Below are 17,385 nucleotides of genomic sequence, written 5' to 3'. Positions count from 1 at the left end.
GACAGACAGGTGAGAGACAGACAGGTGAGAGACAGACAGATGACAGACAGACAGGTGACAGACAGACAGGTGAGAGACAGACAGGTGAGAGACAGACAGATGACAGACAGACAGATGACAGACAGACAGGTGACAGACAGACAGGTGACAGACAGACAGCTGACAGACAGACAGACAGACAGGTGACAGACAGACAGACAGGTGACAGACAGACAGGTGACAGACAGACAGGTGAGAGACAGACAGGTGACAGACAGACAGGTGACAGACAGACAGGTGACAGACAGACAGGTGAGAGACAGACAGGTGACAGACAGATGACAGACAGACAGGTGACAGACAGACAGGTGACAGACAGACAGGTGACAGACAGATGACAGACAGACAGATGACAGACAGACAGATGACAGACAGACAGGTGACAGACAGACAGGTGAGAGACAGACAGGTGACAGACAGATGACAGACAGACAGGTGACAGACAGACAGGTGACAGACAGACAGCTGACAGACAGACAGGTGAGAGACAGACAGATGACAGACAGACAGGTGAGACAGACAGGTTAGAGACAGACAGGTGAGAGACAGACAGGTGAGAGACAGACAGATGACAGACAGACAGGTGAGAGACAGACAGGTGAGAGACAGACAGATGACAGACAGACAGGTGACAGACAGACAGGTGAGAGACAGACAGGTGAGAGATAGACAGATGACAGACAGACAGATGACAGACAGACAGGTGACAGACAGACAGGTGACAGACAGACAGCTGACAGACAGACAGACAGACAGGTGACAGACAGACAGACAGGTGACAGACCTGAACACACCTGGAGAGACAGGTGAGAGACAGACAGGTGACAGACAGACAGGTGACAGACAGACAGGTGACAGACAGACAGACAGGTGACAGACAGACAGATGACAGACAGACAGGTGAGACAGACAGGTTAGAGACAGACAGGTGAGAGACAGACAGGTGAGAGACAGACAGATGACAGACAGACAGGTGAGAGACAGACAGATGACAGACAGACAGGTGACAGACAGACAGGTGAGAGACAGACAGGTGAGAGACAGACAGATGACAGACAGACAGATGACAGACAGACAGGTGACAGACAGACAGGTGACAGACAGACAGCTGACAGACAGACAGACAGACAGGTGACAGACAGACAGACAGGTGACAGACCTGAACACACCTGGAGAGACAGGTGAGAGACAGACAGGTGACAGACAGACAGGTGACAGACAGACAGGTGACAGACAGACAGCTGACAGACAGACAGACAGGTGACAGACAGACAGGTGACAGACAGACAGACAGACAGGTGACAGACAGACAGACAGGTGACAGACAGACAGGTGAGAGACAGACAGGTGAGAGACAGACAGGTGACAGACAGACAGGTGAGAGACAGACAGGTGACAGACAGATGACAGACAGACAGGTGACAGACAGACAGGTGACAGACAGACAGGTGACAGACAGATGACAGACAGACAGATGACAGACAGACAGATGACAGACAGACAGGTGACAGACAGACAGGTGAGAGACAGACAGGTGACAGACAGATGACAGACAGACAGGTGACAGACAGACAGGTGACAGACAGACAGCTGACAGACAGACAGGTGAGAGACAGACAGATGACAGACAGACAGGTGAGACAGACAGGTTAGAGACAGACAGGTGAGAGACAGACAGGTGAGAGACAGACAGATGACAGACAGACAGGTGAGAGACAGACAGGTGAGAGACAGACAGATGACAGACAGACAGGTGACAGACAGACAGGTGAGAGACAGACAGGTGAGAGACAGACAGATGACAGACAGACAGATGACAGACAGACAGGTGACAGACAGACAGGTGACAGACAGACAGACAGACAGACAGGTGACAGACAGACAGACAGGTGACAGACCTGAACACACCTGGAGAGACAGGTGAGAGACAGACAGGTGACAGACAGACAGGTGACAGACAGACAGGTGACAGACAGACAGACAGGTGACAGACAGACAGATGACAGACAGACAGGTGAGACAGACAGGTTAGAGACAGACAGGTGAGAGACAGACAGGTGAGAGACAGACAGATGACAGACAGACAGGTGAGAGACAGACAGATGACAGACAGACAGGTGACAGACAGACAGGTGAGAGACAGACAGGTGAGAGACAGACAGATGACAGACAGACAGATGACAGACAGACAGGTGACAGACAGACAGGTGACAGACAGACAGCTGACAGACAGACAGACAGACAGGTGACAGACCTGAACACACCTGGAGAGACAGGTGAGAGACAGACAGGTGACAGACAGACAGGTGACAGACAGACAGGTGACAGACAGACAGCTGACAGACAGACAGACAGGTGACAGACAGACAGGTGAGAGACAGACAGGTGACAGACAGACAGCTGACAGACAGACAGACAGGTGACAGACAGACAGGTGACAGACAGACAGGTGAGAGACAGACAGATGACAGACAGACAAGTGACAGACAGACAGCTGACAGACAGACAGCTGACAGACAGACAGACAGACAGGTGACAGACAGACAGGTGACAGACAGACAGGTGACAGACAGACAGCTGACAGACAGACAGACAGGTGACAGACAGACAGGTGAGAGACAGACAGGTGACAGACAGACAGGTGACAGACAGACAGATGACAGACAGACAGGTGACAGACAGACAGGTGACAGACAGACAGACAGGTGACAGACAGACAGGTGAGAGACAGACAGGTGACAGACAGACAGGTGACAGACAGACAGATGACAGACAGACAGGTGACAGACAGACAGGTCTCACCTATGATGCTGTAGACGTAGTACACCTGTGACTCTCTCTCCTCGGCTCCGCGTGACGCCACGCACACGTATGACGTGTCGTTCAGACGACCTGTGAAGCCGCGGCCCGGCTCATACGTCGTCCCGGTAACCGGGATCCTGTTGCGACCCTCGTACAGCGTGACACTGAGCTGCGGGTCAGACACCACGCAGGGGATGGTATCTTCCTCCGACTCCTTCATCACCACACCTGGACCGAGCGGGACGAACCATTCCTCAGGACCTGGGGGGGTCGGGGGTCGGGGGTCAGGGGTCAGGGGTCGGGGGTCGGGGTCGGGGTCGGGGTCGGGGGTCGGGGATTAATTTCATGTTTATTGTTTTTAATTTTTAAGTTAGTTTTAAGCGGTGGAGAGAACAGATCGATACATGATAAACATCACGCTCACCTTGTCCAGGTATGAATACGTCGACCTCTCGGCTCTCGTCAGGGAACTCCTCTTCACACGTGTATCTCCCAGAATTCCTCCAGGTGGCGTTCAGGAGCTGCAGGACGCTGCTGGAGCCCTGTGTCTCCACAGTAACCCCGCCCACCTGAATGTCCTGAGGTAACCGCCAGGTCACCTGACTCCACCCCGAACACACCTGGAGAGACAGACAGGTACCTGAACACACCTGCAGAGACAGTCAGGTACCTGAACACACTTGGAGAGACAGACAGGTACCTGAACACACCTGGAGAGACAGACAGGTACCTGAACACACCTGCAGAGACAGTCAGGTACCTGAACACACCTGCAGAGACAGACAGGTACCTGAACACACCTGTACAGACAGACAGGTACCTGAACACACTTGGAGAGACAGACAGGTACCTGAACACACCTGCAGAGACAGACAGGTACCTGAACACACCTGCAGAGACAGACAGGTACCTGAACACACCTGCAGAGACAGACAGGTACCTGAACACACCTGGAGAGACAGACAGGTACCTGAACACACCTGCAGAGACAGACAGGTACCTGAACACACCTGCAGAGACAGACAGGTACCTGAACACACCTGGAGAGACAGACAGGTAGAGACATAGACAGGTAGAGAGACAGACAGGTAGAGAGACAGACAGGTAGACCTCCTAATTGCATCGAACAAAGGATTTGTCTCTATACTTGTCCTGTTAGATCTTAGTGCTGCATTCAACACAACTGACCATCAAATCCTATTACAGAGACTGGAACATTTAATTGGCATTAAAGGAACTGCATTAAGCTGCTTTAAGTCCTATTTATCAGACCGATTTCAGTTTGTACATGTTAATGATGAATCCTCCATGAAGGCAAAAGTTAGACACGGAGTTCCACAAGGTTCTGTACTTGGACCAATTCTATTCACCTTGTATATGCTTACTTTAGGTAATATTATTAGGAAACACTCCATAAATGTTCATTGTTATGCAGATGACACCCAATTATATTTATCAATGAAGCCTGATGAAACCAATCAGTTAAACAAACTCCAAACATGCCTTAACGACATAAAGACCTGGATGACCTGCAGTTTTCTACTACTAAACTCAGATAAAACTGAAGTTATTGTGTTTGGCCCTAAACACCTTAGAAACACATTATCTAATGATAAAGCTACTCTGGATGGCATTACCCTGGCCTCCAGCACCACCGTAAGGAATCTGGGAGTTATCTTTGATCAGGATATGTCCTTTAACTCCCACATAAATCAAATCTCAAGGACTGCCTTTTTTCACTTACGTAATATCACAAAAATCAGGCACATCCTGTCCCTAAAAGATGCAGAAAAACTAGTTCACGCATTTGTTACTTCTAGGCTGGATTATTGTAATTCCTTATTATCAGGCTGCTCTAACAAGTCTCTAAAGACTCTCCAGCTGGTCCAGAATGCTGACTAAAACTAGAAAAAGAGACCACATTTCTCCCATTTTAGCTTCACTACATTGGCTTCCTGTAAAATCTAGAATAGAATTTAAAATCCTTCTCCTAACTTACAAAGCCCTTAATGGTCAGACACCATCATATCTTGAAGAGCTCATAGTACCGTATTATCCCACTAGAACACTGTGCTCCCAGTATGCAGCTTACTGGTGGTTCCTACAGTCTTTAAAAGTAGAATGGGAGGCAGAGCCTTCAGCTATCAGGCTCCTCTTCTATGGAACCATCTACCGGATTCAGTCCGGGGTGCAGACACCCTCTCTATGTTTAAGAGTAGGCTTAAAACTTTCCTTTTTGATAAAGCTTATAGTTAGGGCCGACCAGGCTCGCCTTGGATCAGCCCTTAGTTATGCTGCTATAGGCCTAGACTGCTGGGGGACTTCCCATGATGCACTGAGCTCCTCTCTCCTCCTCCTCCTCTCCATCTGTATGCATTCATGTAACATCAATGCATGTCACTAACTTTGCTTCTTCCCCAGAGTTTTTTTGTGCTTTCTCATCTCACAGTAAACCCTGGGTTCTGGGCCGAGCCTTCGCGGTCCTTCACAGTCCTGTTGGCGTCCTTCCCTGGCTGTTGCTGCTTGTGCTTGTTGTTGTCGTTATGATTGTTTTTCTTCTGTCCCCCCCCCCTTTCCCTCTCTCTTTCTCTCTCTCAACCCAACCGGTCAAAGCAGATGGCCGCCCACCAAGAGCCGGGGTCTGCTTGAGGTTTCTACCCGTTAAAGGGGAGTTTTTCCTTACCGCTGTCGCCAAGTGCTGCTCATGGGGGAATTGTTGGGTCTCTGTAAATTAAAGAGTTCGGTCTTGACCTGCTCTATGTGAAAAGTGCCTTGAGATGACTTCTGTTGTGATATGGCGCTATATAAATAAAGATTGATTGATTGATTGATTGATTGATAGAGAGATAGACAGGTAGAGAGACAGACAGGTAGAGAGACAGACAGGTACTGACCACAGTGTAGTTGGAGTTTGAGTTCAGGAGAACTTTAGACGCTGAAGGAAGAAGCTCCAGACAGACACCTGCTTCAACCAGGAACACACCTGAGAGACAGACAGGTAGAGAGACAGACAGGTAATTATTCAGCTGATTTAACTCCACCTGTAAACTCTCACTGATGCTTTTGTTTTGTAACTCACCTAACAGGAAGTGCAGCAGGTTCAGACTTCCTGTCCGTCCTCTGATCGGCGCCATCATGGCGGCTGATCCTGACCAATCAGAGCGACACAGAGAGACTTCAGATGAATCAAACATGACGACGGGAACAGAGGAAAGTTTCTCTGAGCTCACCTGAAATGTCAATTTAACACCTGGCTGGACATACCTGCATGACATCATAACCAGTCTGGAGCCAATCACGGTCCAGTATGTGATATTCACAGATCCACCATGTTTCTGGGTTTATTATGAGGTCATAGAACATTTTATGTCTTAAAACATCTGTAAGAGATCTTTAACCAGCTGTTAGAGAAGATCAAACAGGTTCTTTACTGGGAACCAGTGATAAGGCTCTGGCTGGTAACTGGGAACCAGTGATGAGGCTCTGGCTGGTAACTGGGGGGTGAGGGGAGTTTGGGTCAGAGGCAAACAGATGTACCAGTGGTAAGAAAAACATCTTTTACTGTTATCAGACGTTGTTGTTTATTATCAGACATTGTTGTTGTTTATTATCAGTCATTGTTGTTGTTTATTATCAGTCATTGTTGTTGTTTATCATCAGTCATTGTTGTTGTTTATTATCAGTCATTTTTGTTGTTTATTATCAGTCATTGTTGTTGTTTATTATCAGTCATTGTTGTTGTTTATTATCAGTCGATGTTGTTGTTTATTATCAGTCATTGTTGTTGTTTATTATCAGTCATTGTTGTTGTTTATTATCAGTCGATGTTGTTGTTTATCATCAGTCATTGTTGTTGTTTATCATCAGTCATTGTTGTTGTTTATCATCAGTCATTGTTGTTGTTTATTATCAGTCGATGTTGTTGTTTATTATCAGTCATTGTTGTTGTTTATCATCAGTCATTGTTGTTGTTTATTATCAGTCATTGTTGTTGTTTATCATCAGTCATTGTTGTTGTTTATTATCAGTCATTGTTGTTGTTTATTATCAGTCATTGTTGTTGTTTATTATCAGTCGTTGTTGTTTATTATCAGTCATTGTTGTTGTTTATCATCAGTCATTGTTGTTGTTTATTATCAGTCATTGTTGTTGTTTATTATCAGTCGTTGTTGTTGTTTATTATCAGTCATTGTTGTTGTTTATTATCAGTCATTGTTGTTGTTTATCATCAGTCATTGTTGTTGTTTATTATCAGTCATTGTTGTTGTTTATTATCAGTCGTTGTTGTTTATTATCAGTCATTGTTGTTGTTTATCATCAGTCATTGTTGTTGTTTATTATCAGTCATTGTTGTTGTTTATTATCAGTCGTTGTTGTTGTTTATCATCAGTCATTGTTGTTGTTTATTATCAGTCATTGTTCTTGTTTATTATCAGTCATTGTTGTTGTTTATTATCAGTCGATGTTGTTGTTTATTATCAGTCATTGTTGTTGTTTATTATCAGTCGATGTTGTTGTTTATTATCAGTCATTGTTGTTGTTTATTATCAGTCATTGTTGTTGTTTATCATCAGTCATTGTTGTTGTTTATCATTAGTCATTGTTGTTGTTTATTATCAGTCATTGTTGTTGTTTATTATCAGTCATTGTTGTTGTTTATTATCAGTCGATGTTGTTGTTTATTATCAGTCGCTGTTGTTTATTATCAGTCATTGTTGTTGTTTATCATCAGTCATTGTTGTTGTTTATTATCAGTCATTGTTGTTGTTTATTATCAGTCATTGTTGTTGTTTATTATCAGTCGATGTTGTTGTTTATTATCAGTCATTGTTGTTGTTTATTATCAGTCATTGTTGTTGTTTATTATCAGTCGATGTTGTTGTTTATCATCAGTCATTGTTGTTGTTTATCATCAGTCATTGTTGTTGTTTATCATCAGTCATTGTTGTTGTTTATTATCAGTCGATGTTGTTGTTTATTATCAGTCATTGTTGTTGTTTATTATCAGTCATTGTTGTTGTTTATCATCAGTCATTGTTGTTGTTTATTATCAGTCGATGTTGTTGTTTATTATCAGTCATTGTTGTTGTTTATCATCAGTCATTGTTGTTGTTTATCATCAGTCATTGTTGTTGTTTATTATCAGTCATTGTTGTTGTTTATTATCAGTCATTGTTGTTGTTTATTATCAGTCGTTGTTGTTTATTATCAGTCATTGTTGTTGTTTATCATCAGTCATTGTTGTTGTTTATTATCAGTCATTGTTGTTGTTTATTATCAGTCGATGTTGTTGTTTATTATCAGTCATTGTTGTTGTTTAATATCAGTCGTTGTTGTTTATTATCAGTCATTGTTGTTGTTTATCATCAGTCATTGTTGTTGTTTATTATCAGTCATTGTTGTTGTTTATTATCAGTCATTGTTGTTGTTTATTATCAGTCATTGTTGTTGTTTATTATCAGTCGTTGTTGTTTATTATCAGTCATTGTTGTTGTTTATCATCAGTCATTGTTGTTGTTTATTATCAGTCATTGTTGTTGTTTATTATCAGTCATTGTTGTTGTTTATTATCAGTCGTTGTTGTTTATTATCAGTCATTGTTGTTGTTTATCATCAGTCATTGTTGTTGTTTATTATCAGTCGTTGTTGTTGTTTATTATCAGTCGTTGTTGTTTATTATCAGTCATTGTTGTTGTTTATTATCAGTCGTTGTTGTTGTTTATTATCAGTCGTTGTTGTTGTTTATTATCAGTCGTTGTTGTTTATTATCAGTCATTGTTGTTGTTTATTATCAGTCGTTGTTGTTGTTTATTATCAGTCGTTGATGTTTATTATCAGTCATTGTTGTTGTTTATTATCAGTCATTGTTGTTGTTTATTATCAGTCGTTGTTGTTTATTATCAGTCGTTGTTGTTGTTTATCATCAGTCGTTGTTGTTGTTTATTATCAGTCGTTGTTGTTTATTATCAGTCGTTGTTGTTTATTATCAGTCATTGTTGTTGTTTATTATCAGTCGTTGTTGTTTATTATCAGTCATTGTTGTTGTTTATTATCAGTCGTTGTTGTTTATTATCAGTCATTGTTGTTGTTTATTATCAGTCGTTGTTGTTGTTTATTATCAGTCATTGTTGTTGTTTATTATCAGTCGTTGTTGTTGTTTATTATCAGTCGTTGTTGTTTATTATCAGTCATTGTTGTTGTTTATTATCAGTCGTTGTTGTTTATTATCAGTCGTTGTTGTTTATCATCAGTCGTTGTTGTTGTTTATTATCAGTCGTTGTTGTTTATTATCAGTCGTTGTTGTTTATTATCAGTCATTGTTGTTGTTTATTATCAGTCGTTGTTGTTTATTATCAGTCATTGTTGTTGTTTATTATCAGTCATTGTTGTTGTTTATTATCAGTCGTTGTTGTTGTTTATTATCAGTCGTTGTTGTTTATTATCAGTCATTGTTGTTGTTTATTATCAGTCGTTGTTGTTTATTATCAGTCGTTGTTGTTGTTTATCATCAGTCGTTGTTGTTTATCATCAGTCGATGTTGTTTATTATCAGTCATTGTTGTTGTTTATCATCAGTCATTGTTGTTGTTTATCATCAGTCATTGTTGTTGTTTATCATCAGTCATTGTTGTTGTTTATCATCAGTCGTTGTTGTTTTCTTAATACATTTCACTCATCTCTTTAGATGTAACTTTAGATAAACAGGATTGTCGTGTTTTTGTTGTTTGATGTTTATTCTTATATGTCTGTGATGTCATAGACGTCATAAACAGGAAGTGTATTTGTGTTTCCTGTCACTGTTACAGAGTTAGATGTCCAGCAGCTGCTGTCAGTCCGTGAGATTCACCGCCGTCTTCACTGTGACCTCCAGGCTTCTGCTCGACCCAGTGGAACCAGTTTGGAACCAGTACAGTTAGAATTTCCATAATAAACTGAATGAAGACGTTTTTCTTACCAGCTTCTCTGAAAGATGAAGTTTCTTCAGATTCACGTTTTTGCTGCTGCTGTCTGTTGTTTTTAAACTCTGATGATTCAAACAGACCTGAACACACATTCCTCTGTGTGAGTGTGTGTGTGTGTGAGTGAGTGTGTGAGTGTGTGTGTGAGTGTGTGTGTGTGTGAGTGAGTGTGTGAGTGTGTGTGTGAGTGTGTGTGTGTGTGTGTGAGTGTGTGTGTGTGTGTGTGTGTTCTCATCCAATGAAAAAGGGGAATTTGGTTCCAGTCATCCAATCAGAATGTGTCTGTGGGAAAGTCTGCCAGTCAGAGGCCTCCTTGGCAGAGTGTGAGGGAGGAATGTGAGTCGACCACCGAAGAAGAAAAACTAACAGAAAGTATTTCCTGTCGGGCAGCGAGGAGCCTGAATCTGTGATACGTTTACTGACATCACAGGACGGTGGGACATCTCATGTTCCATCATCCACACGCAGCTCAAACTTTAACTGATTTAAAGTCAAATGTCCTGAATGTTTGTTTCCTTCCACTGCTGCCGTGTGAATATAGCAGATAAACAGCAGGTGGCGCTAATTCTCTGGTCGGTGCCATTAAACCGTCGCAGAAGAAGAGACACAACGAACACACCGCAGCTCAACAGGGAAACAGATTTCCACTTGACATGACGAACTGAATATAAGCTTCACACAGACTTTTCACGACTGTGGACTTTACATGACAGCACATCTGAAGGATGTTTTACTCTCCAGGATGAACAGGAGGAACGATCACCTGACGAGTCTTAAAACGTTTCTGATTTATTTCAACAACCACAGAGTTCAAATAACTCAGCAGCCAATCAGAGCTCAGCAAACAGAAACATGGAAATCACAGTTCAGATGCTGTTTCCTGTTTCAGCATAAAGACACAGTGTCCTGTGTGTGTGTTTATATATGTGTGTGTGTTTATATATGTGTGTGTGTTTATATGTGTGTGTGTGTGTGTGTTTATATATGTGTGTGTGTTTATATATGTGTGTGTGTGTGTGTGTGTGTGTGTGTGTGTGTGTGTTTATATGTGTGTGTGTGTGTGTTTATATATGTGTGTGTGTGTTTATATATATGTTTGTGTGTGTGTGTGTGTGTGTGTGTGTGTGTGTTTATATATGTGTGTGTGTGTTTATATATGTGTGTGTGTGTTTGTGTGTGTTTATATATGTGTGTGTGTGTTTATATGTGTGTGTGTGTGTGTGTGTGTGTTCAAACTGGTAGTTATATAGACTGGTTTTGGACTGGTAGTTGTATAGACTGGTTTTGGACTGGTAGTTGTATAGGCTGGTTTTGTACTGGTAGTTGTATAGACTGGTTTTGTACTGGTAGTTGTATAGGCTGGTTTTGTACTGGTAGTTATATAGACTGGTTTTGGACTGGTAGTTGTATAGACTGGTTTTGTACTGGTAGTTATATAGACTGGTTTTGGACTGGTAGTTGTATAGGCTAGTTTTGTACTGGTAGTTATATAGACTGGTTTTGGACTGGTAGTTGTATAGACTGGTTTTGTAGTGGTAGTTATATAGACTGGTTTTGTACTGGTAGTTATATAGACTGGTTTTGGACTGGTAGTTGTATAGGCTCGTTTTGTACTGGTAGTTGTATAGACTGGTTTTGTACTGGTAGTTGTATAGGCTGGTTTTGTACTGGTAGTTATATAGACTGGTTTTGGACTGGTAGTTGTATAGACTGGTTTTGTACTGGTAGTTATATAGACTGGTTTTGGACTGGTAGTTGTATAGGCTGGTTTTGTACTGGTAGTTATATAGACTGGTTTTGGACTGGTAGTTGTATAGGCTGGTTTTGTACTGGTAGATGTATAGACTGGTTTTGTACTGGTAGTTGTATAGGCTGGTTTTGTACTGGTAGTTGTATAGACTGGTTTTGTACTGGTAGTTGTATAGGCTGGTTTTGTACTGGTAGTTATATAGACTGGTTTTGGACTGGTAGTTGTATAGACTGGTTTGGTACTGGTAGTTATATAGACTGGTTTTGGACTGGTAGTTGTATAGGCTGGTTTTGTACTGGTAGTTATATAGACTGGTTTTGGACTGGTAGTTGTATAGGCTGGTTTTGTACTGGTAGTTGTATAGACTGGTTTTGTACTGGTAGTTGTATAGGCTGGTTTTGTACTGGTAGTTATATAGACTGGTTTTGTACTGGTAGTTGTATAGACTGGTTTTGTACTGGTAGTTATATAGACTGGTTTTGTAGTGGTAGTTGTATAGACTGGTTTTGTAGTGGTAGTTATATAGAATGGTTTTGGACTGGTAGTTATATAGACTGGTTTTGGACTGGTAGTTATATAGACTGGTTTTGGACTGGTAGTTGTATAGGCTGGTTTTGTACTGGTAGTTATATAGACTGGTTTTGTACTGGTAGTTGTATAGACTGGTTTTGTACTGGTAGTTATATAGACTGGTTTTGTAGTGGTAGTTGTATAGACTGGTTTTGTAGTGGTAGTTATATAGAATGGTTTTGGACTGGTAGTTATATAGACTGGTTTTGGACTGGTAGTTATATAGACTGGTTTTGGACTGGTAGTTGTATAAACTGGTTTTGGACTGGTAGTTATATAGACTGGTTTTGGACTGGTAGTTGTATAGACTGGTTTTGTACTGGTAGTTATATAGACTGGTTTTGGACTGGTAGTTATATAGACTGGTTTTGGACTGGTAGTTGTATAGACTGGTTTTGTACTGGTAGTTATATAGGCTGGTTTTGTACTGGTAGTTATATAGACTGGTTTTGTACTGGTAGTTATATAGGCTGGTTTTGGACTGGTAGTTATATAGACTGGTTTTGGACTGGTAGTTATATAGACTGGTTTTGTAGTGGTAGTTATATAGGCTGGTTTTGTACTGGTAGTTGTATAGGCTGGTTTTGTACTGGTAGTTATATAGACTGGTTTTGGACTGGTAGTTATATAGACTGGTTTTGGACTGGTAGTTGTATAGACTGGTTTTGTACTGGTAGTTATATAGGCTGGTTTTGTACTGGTAGTTATATAGACTGGTTTTGGACTGGTAGTTATATAGACTGGTTTTGGACTGGTAGTTGTATAGACTGGTTTTGTACTGGTAGTTATATAGGCTGGTTTTGTAGTGGTAGTTATATAGACTGGTTTTGGACTGGTAGTTATATAGACTGGTTTTGGACTGGTAGTTGTATAGACTGGTTTTGGACTGGTGGTTGTATAGACTGGTTTTGTACTGGTAGTTATATAGACTGGTTTTGTACTGGTAGTTATATAGACTGGTTTTGGACTGGTAGTTGTATAGACTGGTTTTGTACTGGTAGTTATATAGGCTGGTTTTGTAGTGGTAGTTATATAGACTGGTTTTGGACTGGTAGTTATATAGACTGGTTTTGGACTGGTAGTTGTATAGACTGGTTTTGGACTGGTGGTTGTATAGACTGGTTTTGTACTGGTAGTTGTATAGACTGGTTTTGTACTGGTAGTTATATAGACTGGTTTTGTACTGGTATTTGTATAGGCTGGTTTTGTACTGGTACTTATATAGACTGGTTTTGTAGTGGTAGTTATATAGACTGGTTTTGTACTGGTAGTTGTATAGACTGGTTTTGTACTGGTAGTTAAATAAACTGGTTGTTACTGATCTCACCTGTCTCACCCGTCTAACTCGTCTCACCCGTCTAACTCGTCTCACCCGTCTCACACTTCTAACCCGTCTCACCCGTCTAACTCGTCTCACCCGTCTAACTCGTCTCACCTGTCTCACACGTCTAACTCGTCTCACCTGTCTCACACGTCTAACTCATCTCACCCGTCTCACACTTCTAACCCGTCTCACCCGTCTAACCCGTCTCACCTGTCTCACACGTCTAACTCGTCTCACCTGTCTCACTCGTCTCACACGTCTAACTTGTCTCACCTGTCTAACCCGTCTCACCCGTCTAACTCGTCTCACCTGTCTAACCCGTCTCACCTGGCGCACCTGCCCGTCACTCCTCCATCTTCCAGTTGCGTCGTGTTGTGCAGATCAGATGATGGTGACCTTTGACCTTTAGAGAGACAGATGTTGACAGATATCAGATACAAACATCAGCAGTTTTATGTTTTTTGTTTGTTTTTTCGTCTGTGAGAAGCTACAAGCAGCAGCTCCTGGTTACCAGTAAGTCACTGGGACTGTTATTTTATGACCTCGTCCATGCTACGTGAGCGAGGCCGACCAGCAGCCTGTACTGCAGTGACTGGAAACACGGTCCGTAGCTAAAGCTAAAGCTAAAGCTAACTAGCAGCAAGACGCTTCCCTTCTCCACAGACTATGAACTATGTGGGAACGACGTAACTTCACCAGGGACTCAACACGGTGGACAAGCGCATGCTAACACACGGCTAACTAGCACCAAGAAACAGGAGGGCTGTGAACCGGATGATTCAGAGTTTATAATCGATCACATAAACCAATCAAATGTTTTGTTGTTATGAACATTTTATTATTATTCTGATTATTAATAACATTCTTCTTTCACTTATCGATGATCCACAGAGCTGCTGTCACACACAAACGTTCTCTTCTGGACAAGTGAATGAATTATGTTTACGGTCACATGATGTTTTAGTGTCACATGAACCCTTTCAGTATTAGAAACCTCCGACTATACCAGCAGTACGCGCTGATTTGGCCAAATTGTAGCATGTACGTAATACTCAGCAGGACGCCGGAAACAGTCGGACGTCGTAGTGATTCAGAGGAAACCTGCGGTCCGATCAGACAGACTTGTTTTCAATGACAGTGACGCCGCGGATGAATTGAGAGGCGGGTCTTCTGTGCTGATAACAGTCACGGAGCTGTGTGACGTTACCGACCGTCGTTTCCATGACGTAAACAGGAAACAGCAGCCTGGACGGAGGTCAGCTGATTCGGTGGTTGCCCAGCGTGGCCCAATCAGATGCGCTCTGCCCGCCTCGCCTTCAATGTCCCACAATGCAAAGCGCTGATAGCTCACAACAACCGGTCATACGACGGAGATTTAGAGGCAGGCTGACGGCTGTTGTAATGTTCGCTGTAGGACTGTTAATATGTCACTTTATTAAGTGTTAGAGAAAGGAACATGTAGATTCCAACATGTGGCCAGTTTATCCCAGTAACTCCAGTCTGTAAACCTGCTGGGATGTTATCAGAGCTGCTGCTGTTTGCGGTGTTACACCGTGTCAGATTGTGCGACCTGCCCTGACATTCGTACCCGACCATCTCACTCGTCATGTGTGAATCTAGAGCAGCTTCCTTCCTGCTACACACACTCATCTTTGTTGTGTTTTCTCTCTGAAGATACTTCAGGAAGTTAAAACATTTGCCACTTAAACTATTAGAAGAAGAAGAAGACCAGCCTACATGTGTGTCAGCTGTGTGTGATCCATGTTGCCTCTTAACATTAACAAGCTGCAAAACACAAAACACTTTACAGATGACTTTGTTGTTTTCACTGGACAGTTTAAGAGAAGGAAGGACGATCAGCTTCAGTTGGTTCTGCAGGTTTTATTAACTGGTACTGGTTTTATTAACTGGTACTGGTTTTAACTACAGGATGATGGGCACACGTTGATCTGATTGATTTATTTTAATGTGCAAAGGTTGCACTGCTGCGTCACATGACCTCTGCTGCAGCAGCGAGGTATTTCTCTGAATCATTTTTAAACACATTGTGTGTAGTTTTGAGCTGTTGGAGGGCAGCGTAGTCGTGTGTAGACGTTGTGTTTGTGTGTTTGTGTGTAACGTGAACAGCTGTGTGCAGCTGTGTGCAGCTGTGTGCTGGTAAACTTCAACATGTGGACTCAGTGTTGAACCAATCAGAAACTTCAGTAAAGTAAATCCAGACTCTGCAGAGTTGTTGTTGTGATGTTCAGTTTGAGGTCATGACATCTGATCAATCAGCTGATCGATCATTGATCTGTCTGCAGTCTGAGCAGCTCTGAGATCAGATTTCCAACATGGCTGCTGTTATAAACTGTAGTGATCTTTGAATCTGATTGGAGGATATCTGACATGTTGTGGTTTCACTGATCTGAGGCTCCATGTTTTTATCTTCTTCTTCTGTTTAGAGTAAAGCTGCCTTTGAATAAACTTTATTGGAAGTGTCTCTGGACAGACAGACGGAGGACTCAGTGTGAGAATATCAGTCGGTATGTGAACACATTAGTGATCTGTTATTCTGGTTTTTAATCTTTTTTTATAAATATTGAATCTATTTTAAACATATCTGTGACATTTTATTCACCAAAGCTGAACCCTGACGGCTCGTTCTCCAGCCTGCATGTACCTGTATATACTGCATATACTGCAAATACTGCATATACTGCATATACTGCATATACTGCATATACTGTATATACTGCATATACTGCATATACTGCATATACTGTATATACTGCATATACTGCATATACTGCATATACTGCATATACTGTATATACTGCATATACTGCATATACTGCATATACTGTATATACTGCATATACTGCATATACTGCATATACTGTATATACTGCATATACTGCATCTACCTGTATATACTGCATCTACCTGTATATACTGCATATACTGCATATACTGCCTATAATGTATATACTGTATGTACCTGTATATACTGCATATACTGCATATACTGCATATACTGCCTATAATGTATATACTGTATGTACCTGTATATACTGCATATACTGCATATACTGCATATACTGCCTATAATGTATATACTGTATGTACCTGTATATACTGCATATACTGCATATACTGCATATAATGTATATACTGTATATACTTGTATATACTGCATATACTGCATATAATGTATATACTGCATATACTGCATATAATGTATATACTGCATATACTGCAAATACTGCATATAATGTATATACTGTATATACTGCATGTACTGCATATACTGCATATACTGCAAATACTGCATCTACCTGTATATACTGCATATACTGCAAATACTGCATCTACCTGTATATACTGCATATACTGCATATACTGCATATACTGCCTATAATGTATATACTGTATGTACCTGTATATACTGCATATACTGCAAATACTGCATATACTGCATCTACCTGTATATACTGCATCTACCTGTATATACTGCATATACTGCATCTACCTGTATATACTGCATCTACCTGTATATACTGCATCTACCTGTAAATACTACATATAGTACATATAGTACATATACTACATATAGTACATATAGTACATATACTACATATAGTACATATAGTACATATACTACATATACTACATATAGTACATATAGTACATATACTACATATAGTACATATAGTACATATAGTACATATAGTACATATACTACATATAGTACATATAGTACATATAGTACATATAGTACATACAGACTTGCAGGATGAACAGGTCGGTTTCAGAGTCTGTTTTGCAGGTTTGTGTTTTCACAAAGCAGATATAATACTTCATCTAATACTACTACTACTACTACTAGTACTACTACTACTACTAGTCCTTCAGTGATAGTAATACCTCCCTCTGTAACAGTCTGACTGCTGATAATACTGC

At 41.3% G+C, this 17,385-nt stretch overlaps 2 protein-coding genes across 2 annotated transcripts in view; both read right to left on the bottom strand.

Annotated features, from left to right (window-relative positions):
* LOC121910427 (platelet-derived growth factor receptor beta-like) overlaps window positions 1–17,385 on the bottom strand; it is a 35,102-nt gene that overhangs the window by 17,531 nt on the left and 186 nt on the right. Inside the window, exons 2-6 of the mRNA XM_042431651.1 lie at window positions 13,771–13,846; window positions 5,921–5,989; window positions 5,736–5,824; window positions 3,266–3,461; window positions 2,842–3,102 (exon numbers count right to left, since the gene is read on the bottom strand). Coding sequence (XP_042287585.1) covers window positions 2,842–3,102; window positions 3,266–3,461; window positions 5,736–5,824; window positions 5,921–5,978 — 604 coding nt within the window. The 5' untranslated portion in view covers window positions 5,979–5,989; window positions 13,771–13,846. The remainder of the gene's footprint in view (window positions 1–2,841; window positions 3,103–3,265; window positions 3,462–5,735; window positions 5,825–5,920; window positions 5,990–13,770; window positions 13,847–17,385) is intronic.
* Window positions 6,269–15,051, bottom strand: LOC121910425 (DNA-directed RNA polymerase subunit beta''-like). Its single transcript, XM_042431649.1, has 4 exons — window positions 14,952–15,051; window positions 13,771–13,846; window positions 11,036–13,345; window positions 6,269–6,335 (listed from the first exon to the last, which is right to left on the bottom strand). Exons 1-4 carry the CDS (start codon window positions 15,049–15,051, stop codon window positions 6,269–6,271), a joined length of 2,553 nt encoding a protein of 850 aa, XP_042287583.1.

The sequence above is a fragment of the Thunnus maccoyii genome, chromosome 13, assembly GCF_910596095.1.
Source record: "Thunnus maccoyii chromosome 13, fThuMac1.1, whole genome shotgun sequence".
NCBI classification, from domain to species: Eukaryota; Metazoa; Chordata; class Actinopteri; order Scombriformes; family Scombridae; genus Thunnus; species Thunnus maccoyii.
This window is presented reverse-complemented; position numbering and strand designations above follow the sequence as displayed.